At 40.9% G+C, this 19,815-nt stretch overlaps 1 protein-coding gene and 1 long non-coding RNA gene across 2 annotated transcripts; both read left to right on the top strand.

Annotated features, from left to right (window-relative positions):
• The first annotated feature begins 1,696 nt into the window (after positions 1 to 1,696).
• stm (starmaker) lies at positions 1,697 to 10,675 on the top strand. Its single transcript, XM_030740500.1, has 12 exons — positions 1,697 to 1,778; positions 2,583 to 2,641; positions 2,923 to 2,937; positions 3,173 to 3,208; positions 3,404 to 3,433; positions 3,558 to 3,608; positions 6,762 to 6,791; positions 6,917 to 7,102; positions 7,611 to 7,631; positions 7,770 to 7,799; positions 10,129 to 10,546; positions 10,672 to 10,675. The coding sequence occupies exons 1-12, from the start codon at positions 1,768 to 1,770 to the stop codon at positions 10,673 to 10,675; spliced, it is 891 nt and encodes a 296-aa protein (XP_030596360.1). The 5' UTR covers positions 1,697 to 1,767.
• A 245-nt stretch (positions 10,676 to 10,920) lies between these two features.
• Positions 10,921 to 13,462, top strand: LOC115788826 (uncharacterized). The gene is made up of 4 exons (XR_004020625.1): positions 10,921 to 11,106; positions 11,431 to 11,487; positions 11,641 to 11,690; positions 13,103 to 13,462. It is a non-coding gene; the product is annotated as an uncharacterized LOC115788826 (long non-coding RNA).
• Positions 13,463 to 19,815: the final 6,353 nt, after the last annotated feature.

Below are 19,815 nucleotides of genomic sequence, written 5' to 3'. Positions count from 1 at the left end.
GCTTCTTTCCAGAGACAGTGTTAATAGTGAAGAAAACATGTTTCATTTATGTGAGTGTGTCAATGAGCCGGCCAGCAGGACACACATGATTTCCTGTTTTTTTTACATTCTTGTTTCATTTTTGTATTGCAAGTTGTGCCATGTTTGTTTTTTGTCCACTGGCAGCTACAAACGAAATCAAAAGATTATTTGAACTTAATATAAAGAGCTTGGTATAAAATGGTTTCTGCTGCTGTTCAGGTGAACACAGAGCTCATAGCATGAGCTGTTAGCATGCACACACGCCTGCACACAAAGTTTATGTCTACATTTCCTGGCAGAAAGGTTTATAGTCAGTTGGGTAGTTTGCTTCAGAGTTCAGAGTTTGATGTCATTTTAAATCTGTTCATGCTCTAAAGTTATTGAACCTCAGCACTGATTTCTCCGTTTTCTGGCCTTTAGTGTGTGTGTGTGTGTGTGTGTGTGTGTGTGTGTGTGTGTGTGTGTGTGTGTGTGTGTGTGTGTGTGTGTGTGTGTGTGTGTGTGTGTGTGTTAAAAGGATTTTCATGCTTCTGCCATGTCAGTGATATTTGTGCTTTATTTGAATATTCAAAGTCTCCTTCTCCTTCTTTCTTAACATATTTGAAAAAGAAACATTTTCCTGGCAGTGAATGGACAGATGAACATTCTATTGTGTGGTTAAATTCCACTTTCAAAAATTTATGCTGCATTAATAATCAGCTCCTAATGATTGATCTCTGATGATTAATCTCCATTGAAGCAAACCAAACTGTGAGGAGCTGAAGGTGGATTTGGCAAACATGGAGACACATTCTGTAAGAATAAATGACTTAAATGTGTTATAAACCAAAGTTCAAATGAATCATAACGATAATCAGCAGTTCACAGTGAGGTGAGGGTCTAAGTCGAGGGTCAAAGTTCTTTTAAATTAGGAATGAAACACTACATGTATAAAGGCTGATTTCAGAGCCCTGCTCTAAAAACTGCTGTGATTAAACTCCGTCTGTGGAGCTGGATTTAAGAAATAAGTGTTTCAAGTTTTAAGCGCATGTGTACAGTGCTGGTACAGAACGTGATGTCACTGGGTTGGTTGGTTGGTTGCCGCTGACAGACTTACATTAGTTTATGTTACCTAACTAGTGACAGAACTGATAACTCAGTGGAAAACAAGCAAACTAAAACTACAGAGCAGTCTAAGGGAGTCACTGTGCTGCCCCCAGCCGCAGCAATGAGTTTATGTTCGAACCAAAGATATTCTCTCCCCTTTCTTTCTCTTAAGCAGCTCTTAAGTGAATCTTTTAATGCTGTACATTAGCTTTTATACATGTAGTGTTTCATGTCCACTTTAAAGCAAAACACACACGAAGCAGCAGCAGCTCTAAGTCTGTGACTCTGGATTAAATGAACATAAAGACTAACTGAATGCAAAGGTCAAGCTTTGTATTCATATCCACCCAGAAGGCTGAAGCACTTTTTCTTATGGTGTGATGGCTGTGTGCGTTCATTCCTGCAACTCTGTGCTTTTCACGCTGATCCAACCTCAGGCTGAACCCAGCACAGGGTTTAGAATAATCTGGATTGAACGTTGTGCTCTGAATGTAAACAGGACACTTTTAAAGGAACTCAAAGTGAGTCTGTGCAGACGCCCAGGTGATCGGAGGAGGGGGAGGAGGAGGAGTATAAAAAGCTGCTGCTCTCTTTCAGCAGACTTTAGGAACACTTTATTTTCTCCTCATCAGAGCTTCCATCGACCTGTGGAATATCAACATGCTGCGGCGGTGAGTTCATTCTTCACCTTACAAATCAGCCTGCTGGGTCGTGTCAGCTCAGGTTTCATTTCTGTCTGTAACCTTTAGCTCTCAGTCACAGCTCTCACTGATTTCACGAGGCTCCGAGAGGCTCCCTGCTCTTCTTTTAATGAGCTCCTATTCAAACTTGAATCTGGTTCCCTTTGCACAGTAACACACAAACTGCTAAAATATTTTCAGAGTGCCTGTACTTTGGGTCTGGCTCTGTGTGGTTCTGTTTCTTTGTGCTGCTGTCTGAATTCAGGGTCTGTTTGGGTTATTTGTTGGCCGTTTGAATAAATCCTGCTTCCTCTCACCGACACTCCCACAGCGATCCTTAAAGAATCTCCATGCCGGCTCGCTATATGTTGGGAAAGAATAGATGCTTTGTATTTTTCTGAGGAGGAGTCACAATGGAGCGCAGTCATTTAACCTGATGCCTGGTTACACCTGAGATTGATCACCTGGCATTCATCAACTTCTTTAGTTTCTTTACTGCAGTCATGTTGAGAGAGAAACCCTGAAGTCACTGCTCATGCTTACCCTATTTAGCTCTAATAGATCAGCTTTCCTGATAAATCTGTTGCTGTTTATATATTCAGATTTCTGAGATACTTTTATTTTTTAACATATGAAAACACGCAGTAACCACAGTGACTGATTCAAGGGGAAGTTTTTGTCATGTCATGTTTTCACCAAGAAGGAAAAAACATGCAAACAGGCTGCAGTCAAATCACACAATCACTTTGCATTGAAAAGTGTGTGTGTGTGTGTGTGTGTGTGTGTGTTTTACAGGTCTGTTGTGTTGCTGCTCTTTGCTTTCTTTGCTGTTTCACTTGCAGCTCCAGTCCAGAGTAAGCTATGACATCATCATGTTTTAGTGTCAATTCTTTTGATTTAGTATTGATTATTTGTATTAATTCATGAACTGGTGATTAGTTAACAATTCAATAATTGAATTAGTAGTGTATTTAAAAATTAGTTTTAGAGTTTCTATTTATTGTAGTGACCTAATGACAGCTTATGGTTAATTTGATGATTTTATACAAAAATAAAAAAAATGTCATGTTGTATATTTGATATGAAATATGAGGTCTGTGAGTCTGATGTTGTGTTTCTTTTCTTTTCCTTCCAGAAAAATCAGATGAGGGTAAATATCACTTAATTTTACTTATTTCAGTTACAGCTTTCACCTTCTACCATGAGCCAGAAACAATCAGGCTGCAACACTGCTGTGGAGAGCAGTGAGCGCCACCTACAGGCAACAGAGGTCAAAACACGAGTGCTTTTCTCTGTGCTTGTTTGTTTTCTGTTCCAGAGAGGCGTGCACCTCTGCTGGAACACCTGAACAAACATGCTGTTTATTCTGTTGCTTTTGTTTTTAGGAGGCAGAACAGGTGACCCTGTAACAGCAGAGCCAGGTAACAGCACAATAATACACACCGCACACACTCTATACAATAAACACACACGCACACACACACACACACAGACAATTATTTGTTTGTTTCCTCAGATGTTCACAAAAGTGGAGAACAGACTGAAGGTAACCTGTCTCCTCACCTGTCTGTTTACCTGTCTGTGTGCTCACCTGTCTCTCTCTCTCTGTGTTTCAGCTCCTTCAGTTGATGCCACTGAGTCACCAGGTCAGAGGAGTCTAAAGCTTAAAATCCATTTTAACCTCTGAATGAATCTAGTTCAGATTCTGATTGTCTGTGTTTGAAATTCGCATCATAATTAAATCAAACCCTGCCATGTTTTGTCTGTAAGCTGGTTCAGACCTCAGCAGTGAAGGTGATGCCATGACTGAGAGTGATGAAGGTAAGAAGAAGGTTTGAAAATGTGAATGAAAGGAGGGTGAAGCTGCAAGTTTTACAGTCTTAGTGACAAACATTTCACATAGACCAAAGTAACAAAGTAATAATTAAACCATTAAAATTGTGTTTTTTAATAACAGAAAAGTTCTCATGTTTTAGACTCTTTCTCTCAACTAATATTTGTGAGTTTACTTCAGTAGTTACTTCCTCTGAACCATCAGTATATCTGTTAGACCCCATTCCAACGAGACTGTTCATTCAGTAGTTTAATCTTAATTCTCCAGTCTTAATTATGAACAGTCTATCTATTAATTGGCTATGTGCCACAGGCCTTTAAGGTGCCAGTAATTAAACCGTTACTTAAAAAGCCATCACTTGACCCAGCTGTCTTAGCTAATTATAGGCCAATATCCAAACTCCCTTTTCTCTCATAAATTATTGAAAGAATGCAGACGCCTTGGGTGATCAGAGGATGGGATAGCATACGGCTACAACAGGAATGGTTCATCTGAAGCTTTACAGAATTCATCACAGTACAGAAACAGCATTAGTGAAGGTTACAAATGAATATATCTAAAAGATGAGCACAGAGATGACTCTGTGCTCATCCTGCTTGACCTCAGTGCAGCATTCAGAACTGTTGACTATGTTGATTTGAACACATCTAAAAGGCTGAGGTTTGTTCATGTGACTGGACATCTTCTTCACACACTAAGATTAATTTATGGAGTTCCACAGGGTTCTGTGCTGGGACCAGAGATATTTACTTTATTCATGTTTCCCTTAGGCAGTATTATTAGAATGCATTGCATACCTTTTCATTGCTATGCAGATGATACTGAGCTTTATCTATCCATGGAGCCAGATGACACACACCTATTAGTTAAATTGCAGGAATGTTTTAAAAACATAAAGACCAGGTTGACCTCTAATTTCCTCCTTCTAAATTCAGATAAAACTGAAATCACTGTACAGTACCTGATCCTACAAATCTTAGAAACACAGTGTCTAACAGATACTTACTCTGGATAGCATTACCTTGTAAGACAGCTTTCTTGCATTTGTGCAATAAGCCTACAATTAGAAGCATTCTGTCTCAGACTGATGCTGAAAAGCTAATTCATGCATTTATTACTTCTAGGCTGGACTATTCAATTCAATTTTATTCATATAGCCCAAAATCACAACAGTCCCCTCAAAGAGCTTTATATTGCAAGGTAAACACCTTCAATAATTACAGAGAAAACCCAACAGTCAAAACGACCCCCTATGAGCAGCATTTGGCAACAGTGGGAAGGAAAAACTCTCTTTAACAGGAAGAAACCTCCAGCAGAACCAGGCTCAGGGAGGGGGGGTCATCTGCCGCGACTGGTTGATGGTGAAGGGAGAGAGACAAAAGGCATGCTGTGGAAGAGAGCCAGAGAGTAATGATTGCAGAGTGGGGTGTATAAACAGAGTAAAAAGAGGTGAATGAAAAGAAACAGTCCCCCCAACAGCCTAGGCCTATTGCAGCATAACTAATGGAGGGTTCCTGGTCACCTGATCCAACCCTAACTGTAACCTTTATCAACAAGGAAAGTTAAATTAAAACAAAATAAAATAGACTTTGACACACCAGACTTTGACATGCACCTATGGTGTAGATTTAATGCAAAAAAAGAAATCAAGTTTAATTTTACACAACTGCTAATGCCTATGTGACAGCTGGAAGGAAAAGAAATTGTGTTCTAACTCATGATCAAATACAAAGTGGTGTATGGAAAAAAGAGAAGAGGTGAGTAAAGAAGAAATTATTGCAGGAATAATGGAGCCTGAAAGCTGAAGGCTCTGCCTCCCATTCTACCTGTGGACATATACACTGATCAAGATTAACATTATGACCACTGACAGTTGAAGTGAATAACACTGATTATCTCTTCATCATATGGGGTTACATTATGTGGGAAACATTAGGAAGCAAGTAAACATTTTGTCCTCAGAGTTGATTAATTTGAAGCTGTAAAATGGGTGAAAATTTTAAGGATTTGAGTGAGTTTGTCAGGGGAAAAATTGTGATGGCTACACAACTGTGTCAGAGCATCTCCAAAACTGCAGCTCTTGTGGGGTTTTCCCGGTGTGCAGTTTTCAGTAACTATCAAAAGTTGTCAAAGAAATGAACCAGTAACAGGGCCATAGGTGGCCAAGGCCCAAGGCTGGTTCTGATAGAAAGGTGTCAGAAAACACAATGCATCACAGTTTGTTGTATATGGGGTTGCATCGCTCCAGAACAGGCAGGGTGCCTGTACTGACCCTTGTCACCCACCAAAAGTGCCAAAAACGGGCATGTGAGCTTCAGAACTGGACCATGGAGCAATAGAAGAAGGTGGCCTGGTCTGATGAATCAGGTTTTCTTTTACATTATGTGGATGGTCAGGTGCATATGTGTCGCTTACCTGGGGAACACCTGGCTCAAGGATGCACTATGGGAATAAGGCAAGACAGTGGAGGTAGAATAATGTTTGGACAATGTTCTGCTGGGAAACCTTGGGTCCTGCCATTCATGTGGATGCTGCTTTGACACATACCACCTACCTAAGCATTGTTGCTAACCATATATGCCCTTTCACTGTATTCCCTGATGACTGTGGCCTCTTTTAGCAGGCTAATGCACCCTGCACAGAGTAAAAATGGTTCATTAATGGTTTGAGGAGCCCAACAATGAGTTTGAGGTGTTGACTTGGCCTCCAAAGTCCCCAGATCTCAATCCAGTTGAGCATCTGAGGGATGTGGGATGGACAAACAAGCCCAGTCCTTGGAGGCCGCCATCTCTCAACCAACAGGACTTAATGGAGCTGTTGCTAACATCTTGGTGTTGATCCTACAGCAAACATTCAGGGGTCTAATGGAGTCTGTACCCTGATGGGTCGGGATTGATTTGGCAGCAAAAGGGGGACCAACACAATATTAGGCAGGTGGTCATAATGTTAAACCTGATCAGTGTATGCATATCTGTATGTGTGGGTGTGCTTGAAATTTTTAAATGTAAAATAATAAACAAAACATTGTCTAAATTGAAGTAGTTTAATTAATGAATTAGTTCATGTTCAAGATTCTCCTAAACACAGTGAACACTCACCTGTATGTGTGCTCACTACGCTCTCTTTTTTGTGTGTTTCAGTTCCTTCAGTTCACGCCACTGAGTCACCAGGTCAGTGGAGCCTGAAGTTTAATAAATAAGCAGTTTTTAATTTAAAATACACGTTGAGCTCTGAATTAGTTTAATCATTACATTATTGTTCTGATTCAGTTTCTCTGTTATTTTTGGTTTGTAAGCTGGTTTAGACCACAGCAGTGAAGGTGATGGTTTGAAGGACAGCAGTGAAGGTGATGGTTTGAAGGACAGCAGTGAAGGTGATGGTTTGAAGGACAGCAGTGAAGGTGATGGTTTGAAGGACAGCAGTGAAGGTGTTGGCGTGAAGGACAGCGATGAAGGTGATGGCATGAAGGACAGCGATGAAGGTGAGGTGAAGTTTATTGTTTTATTGTCAGATGCAGAAGAATCACTGAGCATCTCCGTTCAAGACACAAAATGATAGACACAAAAGCATCAATGAGACAAAATTCACTTTCAGTTCAATTTAGATTGAATATTCTCCTGTAGAAATTCCAGGCAATCTTCTCACCTGTGTGTCCACCTGTCTTCAACCCAGTAAAGCCTGAAAACCTCATCGTGTCCTTTTACATAAAAGGTTTTAGTCCTCATGTCAGAATATGATCCCTTTACACACGTATATACATAGCATGCTAAGTCACAGGAGCCAAGCTAGCTGTGTTTTGTTTAAGATAGAGACATAATCTTAACCAAAGCTATGCAGGCAGGACTCACACATCCAGTTGTTAGTTTGAAATGTTCTTTGAACTGTCACAGAACAGGCAGCTTCTTATCCATGTATAAATCCAATGACATGAGGCTGGCATATCTCACATCTGTGATGATGATCTTTATACAAAGTGTTTGTCTCCACAGATGCTGCAGGACAGTCTGAAGGTAAAATTTCTCTTACGTGTCTTTAGTTTTCTTGAAATTGATGGACTGAGATTAAACAAGCTGAAAGCTATGGAGAGAACAACAAAGTTAAATTCTCCAAAAACATACAAAGAAAGACATCTTTCTCCTTTGTTTCAGATTCTTCAGAGGAGATAACTGAAACACAAGGTGAGTGTGTGGTTTTATTTTTAAGGAGAACACACGTGAAATTTTTTACATCAGCTGCTCGGCACATATCTGTGTTACTTCCTTTAACTCTTCCTGCTGTTCCTCTATTTTATTTTCAGGCCTTGTTGAAGCAACTACTGTATCATAACTATATACACTATATTGTCAAAAGCATTCACTCACCCATCCAAATCACTGATTTCAGGTGTTCAAATCACTAAAACCTTGGTTTTATACAGGTGTATAAAACCAAGCACCCAGGCATGCAGACTGCTTCTACAAACATTTGTGAAAGAATGGGTCGCTCCAGGAGCTCAGTGAATTCCAGCGTGGTACCGTGATAGGATGCCACCTGTGCAGCAAGTGCAGTTGAGAACTTTCCTTGTTACCAAATATTTTTTGTGATATTATAACAAAGTGGAAAAAACTGACAGTAACTCAGCCATGAAGTGAAATCACAGAGTGGGCTCTGAGGCATATAATCCACAGAGGTCACCAACTTTCTGCAGAGTCAATCTCTACAGACCTCAAACCTTCATGTGGTCTTCAGATTAGCTCAGTAACAGTGTGTAGAGAGCTTCATGAATGGGTTTCCATGGCTGAGCAGCTGCATCCAAGCCTTATATCACCAAACACAATGCAAAGCCACTGGACTCTAGAGCAGTCGAGCTGTCTTCTCTGGAGTGAGGAATCATGCTTCCCTGGCTGGCAGTTTGATGGATGAGTCTGGGTTTGGTGGTTGCCAGGAGAACGGTACTTGTCTGACTGCACTGTGCCAAGCATAAAGTTTGGTGGAGAAGGGATTATGGTGTGGGGTTGTTTTTCCAGAGTTGGGCTCAGCCCCTTAGTTCCAGTGAAAAGAACTCTTAATGCTTCAGCATGCCAATACAGTTTGGACAATTTCATGCTCCCAACTTTGTAGGAACAGTTTGGGGATGGCCCCTTCCTGTTCCAACATGACTGCACATGCAGGTCCATAAAGACATGGATGAGGGAGTTTGGTTAGGAGAACTTGACTGGCCTGCACAGAGTCCTGACCCCAACCCAACCAAACACCTTTGGATGAATTAGAGTGAAGACTGTGAGCCAGGCTTTCTTGTCACACAAATGCGCTTCTGTAAAAATGGTCAAAAATTCCCATAAACACTCTTAAACCTTGTGGAAAGACTTCCCAGAAGAGTTGAAGCTGTTATAACTGCCAAGGGTGGACCAACATCATATTAAACAATATAGATTAAGAATGGGATGTCACTCAAGTTCACATGCTTGTGAAGGCAGAGGAGTTTGACAATATAGTGTATACTATTGTGTAAAGTATTATTGCAGAAAAACCACTGCTGCTGTAACTGTAGGAATACTGCTAATGTGTCTGCTTATACTGTTGTAAAGCCTCCACAGTTCTATTGTTCTGTTGTCAGCATCGGGTGTCCTTCTTGGTTTATGTGTCTTTGATTTGTTTCCTCTGAAGCACTCAAAGAATTAAAGCTACAGAACTCTGTAAACACGCAGTACTTCTACTAGTGCTGCTGTGGTTAGTGATTAACTAACATGTGGAAGAGCAGTAAATATGCAGAAAATCTGTACCGGTCCTGCTCTGTGTGAAGTCACGGCTGTGTAAGCCACAGAAATGTAAAGGTGCATGTCAAGGTTCACGCCACTTCAAATCCAAATGATTTTGCAGCCAGGTTCATTTTAATAATATTAATAATAATAACTTAAACTTATATAGCACCTCAACAATTAAAAGCTCAGCTACTTAATCAATATGACATGTATATTTTTTAATTAATACTTCAGAGCTACAGTATTGGACAAACGTTTGAACACACCAGTCGTTTAAGTGTTTTCTGCACTATAAAAACATGTAGGCTACAGAAAGGTGTCCACAGATTTAGTTTCCTCACAGTAGCCTCTGACTGCACTCTGTTAAAAGACAGAACAGCTTCCAGGGACCAGGTGAGCTTTGTCAAACATTACCTGGTGGGATGTCTTCCGTTGTGTGAATATGAGCTGTGATGAGCTCAGTTAGTGGTGGCACACATCAAGCAGTGAGAACCAGTGACCTCAGTAAAGAGAGAGGTCAGCCAATCATTAAGAAAGAGAGGAGGGAGTGTAGAGTGAAGAAAAAGCAGTTCAGTTTTTGCATCCTCCTTCAAGATTTTAGTCGAAGTCTTCAGGAAGCTCTCAAAGGACAAAGAGTGTTAAAGCTCATATCAAAGATTCCCAACAAAGTTGTTTTTACTGCACAGTGTTTTTTCCAGTGTAAAAACAGCTACAAAAGCTGATTCCTCATGTTCCTCAGAGACATGATGATTATCTCAATCCACAGAGACTGATGAATCTGCACATGAAGACACAGAAGACAGCGCTGCTACCGACACTGACTCTGACATAGAGACTGAACCAGCAACTAATGGTGACAAAAAAGATGGGGGGGAGGCAGAGAGTGATGAAGGGCAGGAGGTGAAGGGCGGGGGAGATGAAATCAGTGAAAGAGAAGACAGTGAGGAGGAGGAGGTGCACAGCACAGAAAAGAATAGCAAAGAGGAAAGAGTATCACCAGTTGAAGAAGACCATGAGATGAATGATAGTGAGCCCAAAGACACGGAGGAGGAGAAAGATGTTCAGGAGGAGGAGACAGAAGAGGAGAAAGAAGAAGAGGAGAAAAAGAAGGAGATGAAAGAGGAGGAGGAGGAGGAAGAGGTAGAGGTGGAAAAAGAAGAGAAAGAGAAGGGGGAAAAGGAGGAGCTCAAAAAGGAAAAAGAGAAAGAGGAGGATGAGGATGAGGATGAGGATGAGGATAAGGATAAGGATGAGGATGAAGATGAGGATGAGGATGAGGATAAGCATAAGGATGAGGATGAGGATGAAGATGAGGATGAGGATAAGCATAAGGATGAGGATGAGGATGAAGATGAGGATGAGGATAAGCATAAGGATGAGGATGAGGATGATGATAAGGATAAGGATAAGGATAAGGATAAGGATAAGGATAAGAATAAGGATGAGGATGAGGATGAGGATAAGGATAAGGATGAGGATGAGGAAGAGAAGAATGAGAAAGAGGAGAAGGAGCTAGAGAAAGAAAAAGAGGAGAAAGAGGAAGAGAACAAGAATGAGGAGGAAGAGGAGGAGGAAGAGAAGAATGAGACAAAAGCAGAGGAGGTGGTGGTAAAGGAGGAAGAGAAGGAAGAGAAGGAGAAGGAGGAGAAGGAGTTGAAAGAGGAGGAGGAGAAAAAGGAGGGCGACGCTGAACATGCTGATACTGAAGAACCTGATGAAGCAGACGATCTGGAACACACTGAAGGTAAACAGAGAATCCTGAGATCATGATAACGGTTCATGCAGAGTTTCATGTGTTCAGGAACAATAATTCAGCCTGAAAAATCAGAGGCGGACACGGAAAACGCATCAAGAAAGACCAACTTAAAGACACTGAAATAATTTAGAGCAAAGTTTTAAAATTTGAAAGATAATTAATGATGAATAAAGCAACCAGTGAAAATCATGTAAATGCCAGCTGAGTCTAATTTGAAAATTTCAGATGGAATTAGAGTAAGTTGGTGTTAAGAGTTCAAAATTATCCGTCAGAAAAATCCAGGCTTGACCCTTATTCTTTTATTTGTTGCAGCAACACCTGCTGATAAAACGGACCAGTCAGATGATGCCGCTCCCACCACCACAGAGGGTAAAGTTCACATCTGAGCCTGACATCACATCGACAGACAATCCCATTTCAGATTGAGTAACAGAGTTATTTCTACTTTGAGAAGCACAAAGACAGTCATTAAGAGTTTTACAGTTTGTTGAAATAAAACTTAATATCTGTGTTTTCTTGTAGTTATGAGTTAGATGCTCCCCTTCTGAGCCGTGGGCGCTCACCGGCTGGAGGTACCATCACACACTGTCAGTACTGATGGAGACTAACCTCTGAACCCTAATCACAGATCCTGCTGGTGTCTAATCAAAGCACAACACAATCTTATTTAAAAGAATCAGAGGTGTTATAGCATACAAACTCTTTAGTGGGGTGTTCATGGGACCTATTTACCCCCCCACCCTCTTCCTCCACCCTCCTCCCCAACCTCCAGTGTTTTCTTTTATTTTAGAACATAGGCGTAGACCCTGAACATGTTGATGTTAAGAGAACCATGTATTAAAAACAAAATTCAATTTCAACAATAATCTGCCAGTTTTTTCATTCAGTCAATCTAAAGTTATTAAATGTTCGTTAAAATCTAAGTAGTAGAGTATTTTTTAAACTAAGCACTCAAATTTGACTTCCTTTGGAAGCAGCACAGAATTCCTAGGGCTGGTTTTATTTTATACATTATGCATATTCCCCTTAGGCAGTATTATTAGAAAGCACTGCATACATTTTGATTGCTTTATCAATCCATGACACACATTAATTAGTTAAACTTAGATTAATAATAACTAATGATTAAATGCAGAGTGATGTATAAACACAGCGTGAAAAGAGGTGAATGAAGAAGAAACAGTGCATCATGGAAACCCACCAGCAACCTAGGCCTAGTGCAGCATAACTAAGGAAGGATTGAGGGTTACCTGATGCAGCCCTAATTATAAACTTGACCAAAAAGGAAAGTTTTAAGCCTAATCTTAAAAATAGAGAGGGTGTCTGTCTCCTGAATCCAAACTGGGAGCTGGTTCCACAGAAGAGGGCCCTGAAAGCTGAAGGCTCTGCCTCCCATTCTACTCTTAAATGCCCTAGGAACCATCAAGTAAGACAGCAGAGTTATTGTGCAAATGCAAGAAAGCAGTACTGCACAATTGTTTCATATTTGCACTGAAAGGATCAAGCTAAAAGCAAGAAAGAATACATGTGTGCGAATGAGAGGGAGAAAGGTAGAATGGTGAGCAAGCAAGGATCAGAGGTAGTGAAGGTAGATGAGTTTAAATACCTGGGGCCAATCATCCAAAGCAACACACAGTGAAGAATAGAGTGCAGGCAGGGTGGAGTGAAGGGATATAATGAAGATGGAGCTGCCAGGCAGGAGGAAGAGAGGAAGACCTCAGAGGAGGTTTGTGGATGTAGTGACAGAGGATTGGTGTGTCAGAGGAGGATGCTGGGATAGGGAGAGATGGAGGCAGATGATCTGCTGTGGTGACCATTAAATGGCACAACTGAAAGAAAAAGGAAAAAGGGAGTGTTTGCATGCCATAAATAATAATTGTTACTGTTGAAAAAGAGTCCATCTGAGATGGTTATGATTCATGGAGTCAGTAAGCAGTGAAGCAGTATGAAGTGAACTGAGGGTTTTTGTGTTGTTTCCTGACAGAGCCACGCCCACAGCCTCCACAGTGGAAACTGCTGCCATGACTTCAACAAGTTAACTGCATGAATTTCAACCTTCAGCCAACTGTTTGTTTCCTCTCCCCTTTTTTTCTGGTGGTGTCCGTTTTAAACTCTGGCTGCTTTAGTTTTCCTCAGATAAAAAGAAATGTCTTCCACCTGCTGACTGTCTTCCTTTCTGCCATGTGTCCTTTAACCTGTCTCACTTTCTGCCTTCCCGTCTGCAGAAACATTAAACCAGCTGCTGAGCTCAGATCTGTTTTGTGTGTCTGATTTCACACATTAACATGTACATACAGTCCATCGTTTAATTTACAGATAATGTTTTTAAAGGAGGTGAGGGACCAGTCAGTGGTGTATGCAGAGGAACTGCTAATAAAGTTTGAATTGTCAAAAACCCATTGACTCTTTCTTTCAACAATCAGCATGTGTTACTGAACCAGCAATGACTTGATTTCAGTCACTGATCTGATGTAATATGATTTTTATTTTTCAGAGTGGCAAAACAGAATTCAGTGTTGAACTTATGGTCTGGGTTCAGCTTCACAGGAAAGACCTACAAGAGACTCCTCTTTTCATGTATATGAAAACCAACTTGTTGTTCAAAGCTTCCATGTTTTACATTATTAGAGTCACACTTTCATCGATGCCGTCTGTTCACAGAGCAGCCTGCCTGTGAACGAGCAGCATTATGGGATGTTGTGACTCAGGTGGTGGAGCAGGTTGTTTAATCCTGCTTTTAAATTCAGATAAAACTGCAGTTACACATTAATCTCACTTTGTGGTTCCCTCTCAGCTTTCAGATTAGAGATTAAGAGATCAACAGGTATGAAATCACCAATCGGGTCTCCAGAAAACAAAAGTCACCATTCCTGGAAGATCCCACAGAGCTCAGAGTGCAGAGACGAGAAGGAAATATATATATATATATATATATATATATATATATATATATATATATATATATATATATATATATATATATATATATATATTAGATCTTTTCCGGTCTTATTGACCAAAATTGCTTAGTACAGCTTACTGTACAGTGTACTACTGAAGAGTGCTTTGTCTGCAGAAGCTGGGTTACTTTCAGTCCTTATTATGGGTTTATTCTTCATATTTGTCCAGTACTATGGTTCAGTCTTCCTTTGTAAAATCAGCTGCTCTGCTGCCATAATTGTGACATAATTATCCATAATTTTTATTGCTCCAATACTGCCAACAGTACCTCTTATCATGTCAAGACAGCAGCATGACACAGCTTATTCTTGTTGCTGATGTTAGGTTAAATGAATCCACGTATAGATAACAGATAGATAGTGTGGGTCAGTCACTTCATACTGTTTTGCTGTGTCAGCCTTCGTTCACTCATCACTTTCAACTGCATCTGTTTCACCTTGTATTGTGTATTTCCTGTTGTAGCAGTGAAGACTGTAGACATTGACCTTTTAAGATAGTCAGGGCAGGTGTGTGGGAGGGAGAAGTTGTGTTTCCTGGTGGCACAGGTTGCTCGTGTGGAAGACTGATTCTTGAGATGAAGTTTCTCTGAAACGATGAATGAAAACTGACCTGCAGGTCCTCACAGGTTAACTGAATCACACACCAAAGAAGAACAGAGGGAGAAGGGGGGGACTTCCTGCCAGATAAAGGGTGTTTGTTTCAAAAAAGATTTGTGATTGGTTAATGGGATCACGACGGAGGCCAACAGTAGGAGGCAACTCAGTGGAGCCTGACATGCTGTGTGTGTGTGTTTTTCTGTGTGTGTGTGTGTGTGTGTGTGTGTGTGTGTGTGTGTGTGTGTGTGTGTGTGTGTGTGTGTGTGTGTGAGGTGAAGTGAGGTGAGTTTCACGTGGGAGCAGCTCATAGGTTGATATCTGTGAGAATTTCCCTTAACTTGAGACACACAGCTGGTGGAGGAGGGTTTCAGCGTACCCTGATGATGAGTATGTGTGCTACAGATCAGATACGAGGAAAAAAAAAAAAAAAAAAAAAAAAAAAAAATATATATATATATATATATATATATATATATATATATATATATATATATATATATATATATATACACACACACACACACACACACACACACACACACACACACACACACACACACACACACACACACCATCATTGTTAGTGACACATGTAAACTCTGGTTGTGGCGTTTCTGGGGTCTCACTGGCTTCCTGTCGCCTGACGGTCCCACAGCTCTTAGTTTCAGTCAGACATCAGGATCAAAGGTGCAGGTGATGTTCAGTCATTCGGAACCAAGCTGGACCCAGACTATAGCTCAAAGTGCCCCTAATTCCTCTTCTGGACATGATCCCAGAATCCAGCCCAGCTCCAGCTCGGTTCTGGTTTCAGGACGTCCTGCAGCAGATGGATGCAAACTCATGTTCTGCCCTGATTCCCACAGACAGCAGGAAGCTCACTTCAGAATAAAAGCACAGAAGGTCAGTGGGTTCTGCCACACTGAAAGCCTTCATTTCCCTCTGTGATCCATTTCAGTGTGACTCAGAAAATAAACTACAGCTCTGTCACATTACTGTAACCATACCAGCTCTGATATGAAGCATCACACACTGACAGAACGTTTAACCCCATCTTCTGCATCCAGATACTTCAGACCAGGGAATCAGCTGCTCTTACAGGGTCCACAGTGTTTTAGTTTAATTATTCTATTTTTTGTCATTTCTGTGGAGCACATTGTCACTAAAGTTGATTATTATGACGTGTGTTAAAGAACGCGGTAAACACATAATTCTGTGTTTATTATGCTGGTTATAATAAATATTAATTGTGTTGTAGTTACACATACTGAGTTTTTACCTCTAATATGAGTTTAAAGCTGCTGAGCTTCAGAGCAGACAGGAAGCAAAGCTCTGTGGGGATTTATGAACTTGCATGTGTGGTTAATGAAACATGAAGACATGAAGAATCTAGTGCATCGGTAAATATGCTGAAATTGTTAAAACAATTACATAAATATGGATTAATCTGCACTGACAGAATTTAGATGAGACTGTTTAGATTTTGTTTGGACTGTTTGGATGAGTGAGTGAGACACTCACAGGCATCATGTTGGCTGTGCATGTTGCAGAGTGGTTTAAATACTGACCTGTTTCATTTTAATCCCAGGAAAAATATTAATAATAATCACAATAATAAAGATCTTCACAGAGAGCTCTGAGATAGACTGGTGACCTGTCCAGGTGTGCCCCCCACAGCAGAGACAGGCTCCACTCACCGTGACCCTAAACTGGGTATGCAGTTAAGAAAATGGATGAACCTCTAAAATCAGTGAGTACAAAATGCTTTGACACACAGAAGCAAAATACCCAAAAATCTACACAAATTAAAATGGAATTCTTTCTCACTGTTTAATCATAAATATATTTATCTTTCACTCTCCTGAATTTGGACTGACAGAGTGTGAACCAAGTCATCTGTGCCCAGAAATTTTTGTCTGCAAGGTAGGAGCGGGTTACAGTGTTCATGTCTTTAATGGTTTTATATCGTTAAAGAAAGTTCAGAATAAGGATGATGGCTGTTTCCTGCAACATGTACGGGGTTTGTTGTTGCTGCTGAAGGTGTTTGTGTTGTCGTGTTGTGTTCCTGCACAGAACAAAATGAATGAATGGAAGTCGTTTCAGAGGAGAGACAGGAGGAGGAGCGGACGTCACAGATGTGGTTCAAAGGAATGTTGGCAGCGTTTTTCTCTGCAGCTCTGTATCGCTTTAATAAAGCCTCCTTTCTATACATCCTCTGAGCCTGAACACAGGAACAGAGTTCAGACTGTGAAGATGAAAAAAAACAAAGCACTCTCTTTTTTCATGAAAACCAGTCACCGCATTTCAGACAGGAATCTGTCCAGTTCTCATCATTCAACACATGATTCACAATTTGACTATCAGGACGTTTAATCTCATAATTTGGTGACTTTCAGCCCAATTTGGCCGTCGTGTTAAACGTTACTTGAAGTACATGTGTGCTACAGCTAAACCGGCTTCAGAACCTCAAAATCTTACATTTATTTATTTTATTTTTTTATTCACTGTCATCCAAGTCAAAAAGCCACAGGATGGGCAGAAAGTCGTAGATGGCTGGTCTTTACATAGAGCTTTTCTACTCTGCACAACATGCCTCATTCGCATGAGCACTTTTTTTCTACATTTAAATGCTTTCTTTCACATTTCAACAAAAGCATCAGAGAGCAGCTTGGGGTTCAATATCTTTCCCAAGGATACTTTCGCATGCAGACTGGAGCAGACAGGAATTGAATCACCAACCTATTGATCAGTAGATGACCTGCTCTACCTCCTGAGCTGCAGCCATCTCCAAGGAAAGCTGAGAAGATCAAGAACAGTAATGGGCCATAGAGCAGGTGCTGTGATTCTATCTGGCTCCAATAAGTGAAGGATGACAAAGACGATATAAACACTGCTAGGCTGATGTTTTAGTTTCTGATGAAATTTGAGTTGCTGCGATGACTAAGATTCATCATGGAAGCAGGTCAGAGGGCAGCAGAGTCTCTGTGGCTGCCATGCAGGAGATTCAGTAAGGAGGATGGGTAACTCCTGAGTTCTCCCAGCAATGAGAGGCTCTCAGTATTCATATGGACCTTATAAATAATTTCCACCATCCCTTCTCCTCTGATATATCATGTGAGCAGGTCTACAGAGGTCCCTTTGAGGAAGCCTCAAAGAGCAGATCAGTGCTCTCCTCTGGCCCTGCAGTAGAATGGAGAACTTGTAGTCTATTTATAAAGGCATGACTGGATAGGATGAACTTTTTCAGAGTCCTTCTAACACCTTGAGGAAGTCCCCCCTTTTTGTGTGTCTGCACTGTAGGAACTACCAAACTGTTTGTGGGGTCTTATTTAGCTCCTAGGTACTCTTCATCACAAGTACCCAGGAGTGGGGTGGCTGTGGGTGAGAAGGGAGAGCAGGTCATCTACTAATTGGAAGGTTGGTGATTTGATCCTGCTCCAGTCTACATGCCAAAGTGTCCTTGGGTGAGATACTGAATGAGTGAATGTGTGTGAATGCTAAAAAGCACTTAGATGTAGAAAGTGTTTGTATGAATGAGTGAGTGAGACAGGCTGTATAAAGTGCTTTGAGTGCTCATGTAGTGCTAGTCCATTTATCGTTTACAAGATGAACCTTTCAGTGGTTTCATTGTGCAGCAGTTGGTCTGGACATAGGTGTGCATCAGGACAGCAAATATTAGAAAATCCATGTACACATGGTGAACCACTATACCTAAAAATGGACCAAACACAGGGACAAAATACAGGGTAAAGTTCTGTTTTCAGTGATCCTACATCATCAAGTAATGACCTCCAGCTAGCACTGGGGCTGTTTGCAGCTGACTGTTCAGTGGCTAGGATCAAAATTAGCACCTCCAAGTCTGAGGCCGCGGTTCTCAGCAGGAAAAGGGTGGAGTGCCCTCTCTGTGTCAGGCATGAGTTGCTGCCCCAAGTGGAGGACTTTAAATATTTCATGGATGGGAGATTGGCAGATTGGTGTGGCATCTGCAGGGATGTGGACACTGTACTGGTCTGTTAACATGAACATTAAAACATTTTTTTATATCTCTGTGTTTAGTTTAGGAAACAGAGCAGAAGGTTTCAAGAAATGTATCATCAATTCAGTTTAGTTTAATTTATATTGTCCATATAACAACATACAGTCACCTCAAGGTGCTTTATATTGTAGGGTAAAGACCCTACAATAATCACAGAGAAAAGCCAGCAATCAACAATCTCAGCAATGGTGAAAACTATAAGACTGCAGGTCTGTCGGGGTCTCAGAGTTTCATGAGTTTGGCAGCAGATAGACAGACTCTCATCTTTCAGCCCAACAATACAAGTCTGTTTTTCACCAAGAAATTAGTTAGAGCTGAAACCTGAGGAGGGGACGTAATATGGACTTTCAGGTTTCAGGCTGATAAGAACCCCCACCGTCTCTGTGATGTGCTGACAGGATGGAAGCACCTTCAGTATCAATACTTAATTTATAGAATATGTTATTTCAATGTGATGTCACAATGAGGTCGGAATAAAGACATTCGAACAATGGATCAATGTCAAAGATTTGAGCAGAAAATGTCCTATATCTCACCATTTAAAAAGTTGACACAGTTGAGCCATTAAGCTTTTTATGCCTCTGTGATGTCAGAGCTAATCATGACTGAGTCAGAAATCTAACGTTTGGTCATCAATTCCTCCCAGACCATGCCTCTGTCCCTGGGTGATGACATCACCACTCTTAACCCCCACCTACAAAGTTTTGATTGGCTCACCATAGCTGCCAGTTAACACATACACAGAGCTCAACGAGTAGCTGCACAAACCTGAGATGTAGGAATGATTTGAAGGTGGGGTCTGCAGGTAACAGGTGAACAGCAGATGGACGGGAAGTCACGTGTTCCACCTGTGAAGAAGTGTGTTTTAGAGATATTTGATTGTAAGTTAGCAACAAACTCTACAGGTCTGATCTAGGTTTACCTTCAGGAGCTTACCTGAACATCACCTGTTATGATGGGTCACCTGCCCAGGTGAACCCCCACTACATTGCAGGAGAGAATGGATTTCAGGACCAGTGAGGGACTGAATTAACACTCTTATAAGTGTATTAGTATGTGACATAGTAGTTTTAGTCTCAGTGGTGTTTGCAGTATTTTCATAGATAA

Source organism: Archocentrus centrarchus, chromosome 11 (assembly GCF_007364275.1).
Source record: "Archocentrus centrarchus isolate MPI-CPG fArcCen1 chromosome 11, fArcCen1, whole genome shotgun sequence".
NCBI lineage: Eukaryota > Metazoa > Chordata > Actinopteri > Cichliformes > Cichlidae > Archocentrus > Archocentrus centrarchus.
Note: the sequence above shows the minus strand (reverse complement) of the source record. Positions and strands in the feature narration are given on the sequence as shown.

Bases quoted from the DNA above. Each gene is read 5' to 3' on its own strand.
- stm (XM_030740500.1), top strand. The intron at 7,103-7,610 runs GTGAGGTGAAGT...TTGTCTCCACAG, and splicing joins CATGAAGGACAGCGATGAAG to ATGCTGCAGGACAGTCTGAA. The intron at 7,632-7,769 runs GTAAAATTTCTC...CCTTTGTTTCAG, and splicing joins TGCTGCAGGACAGTCTGAAG to ATTCTTCAGAGGAGATAACT.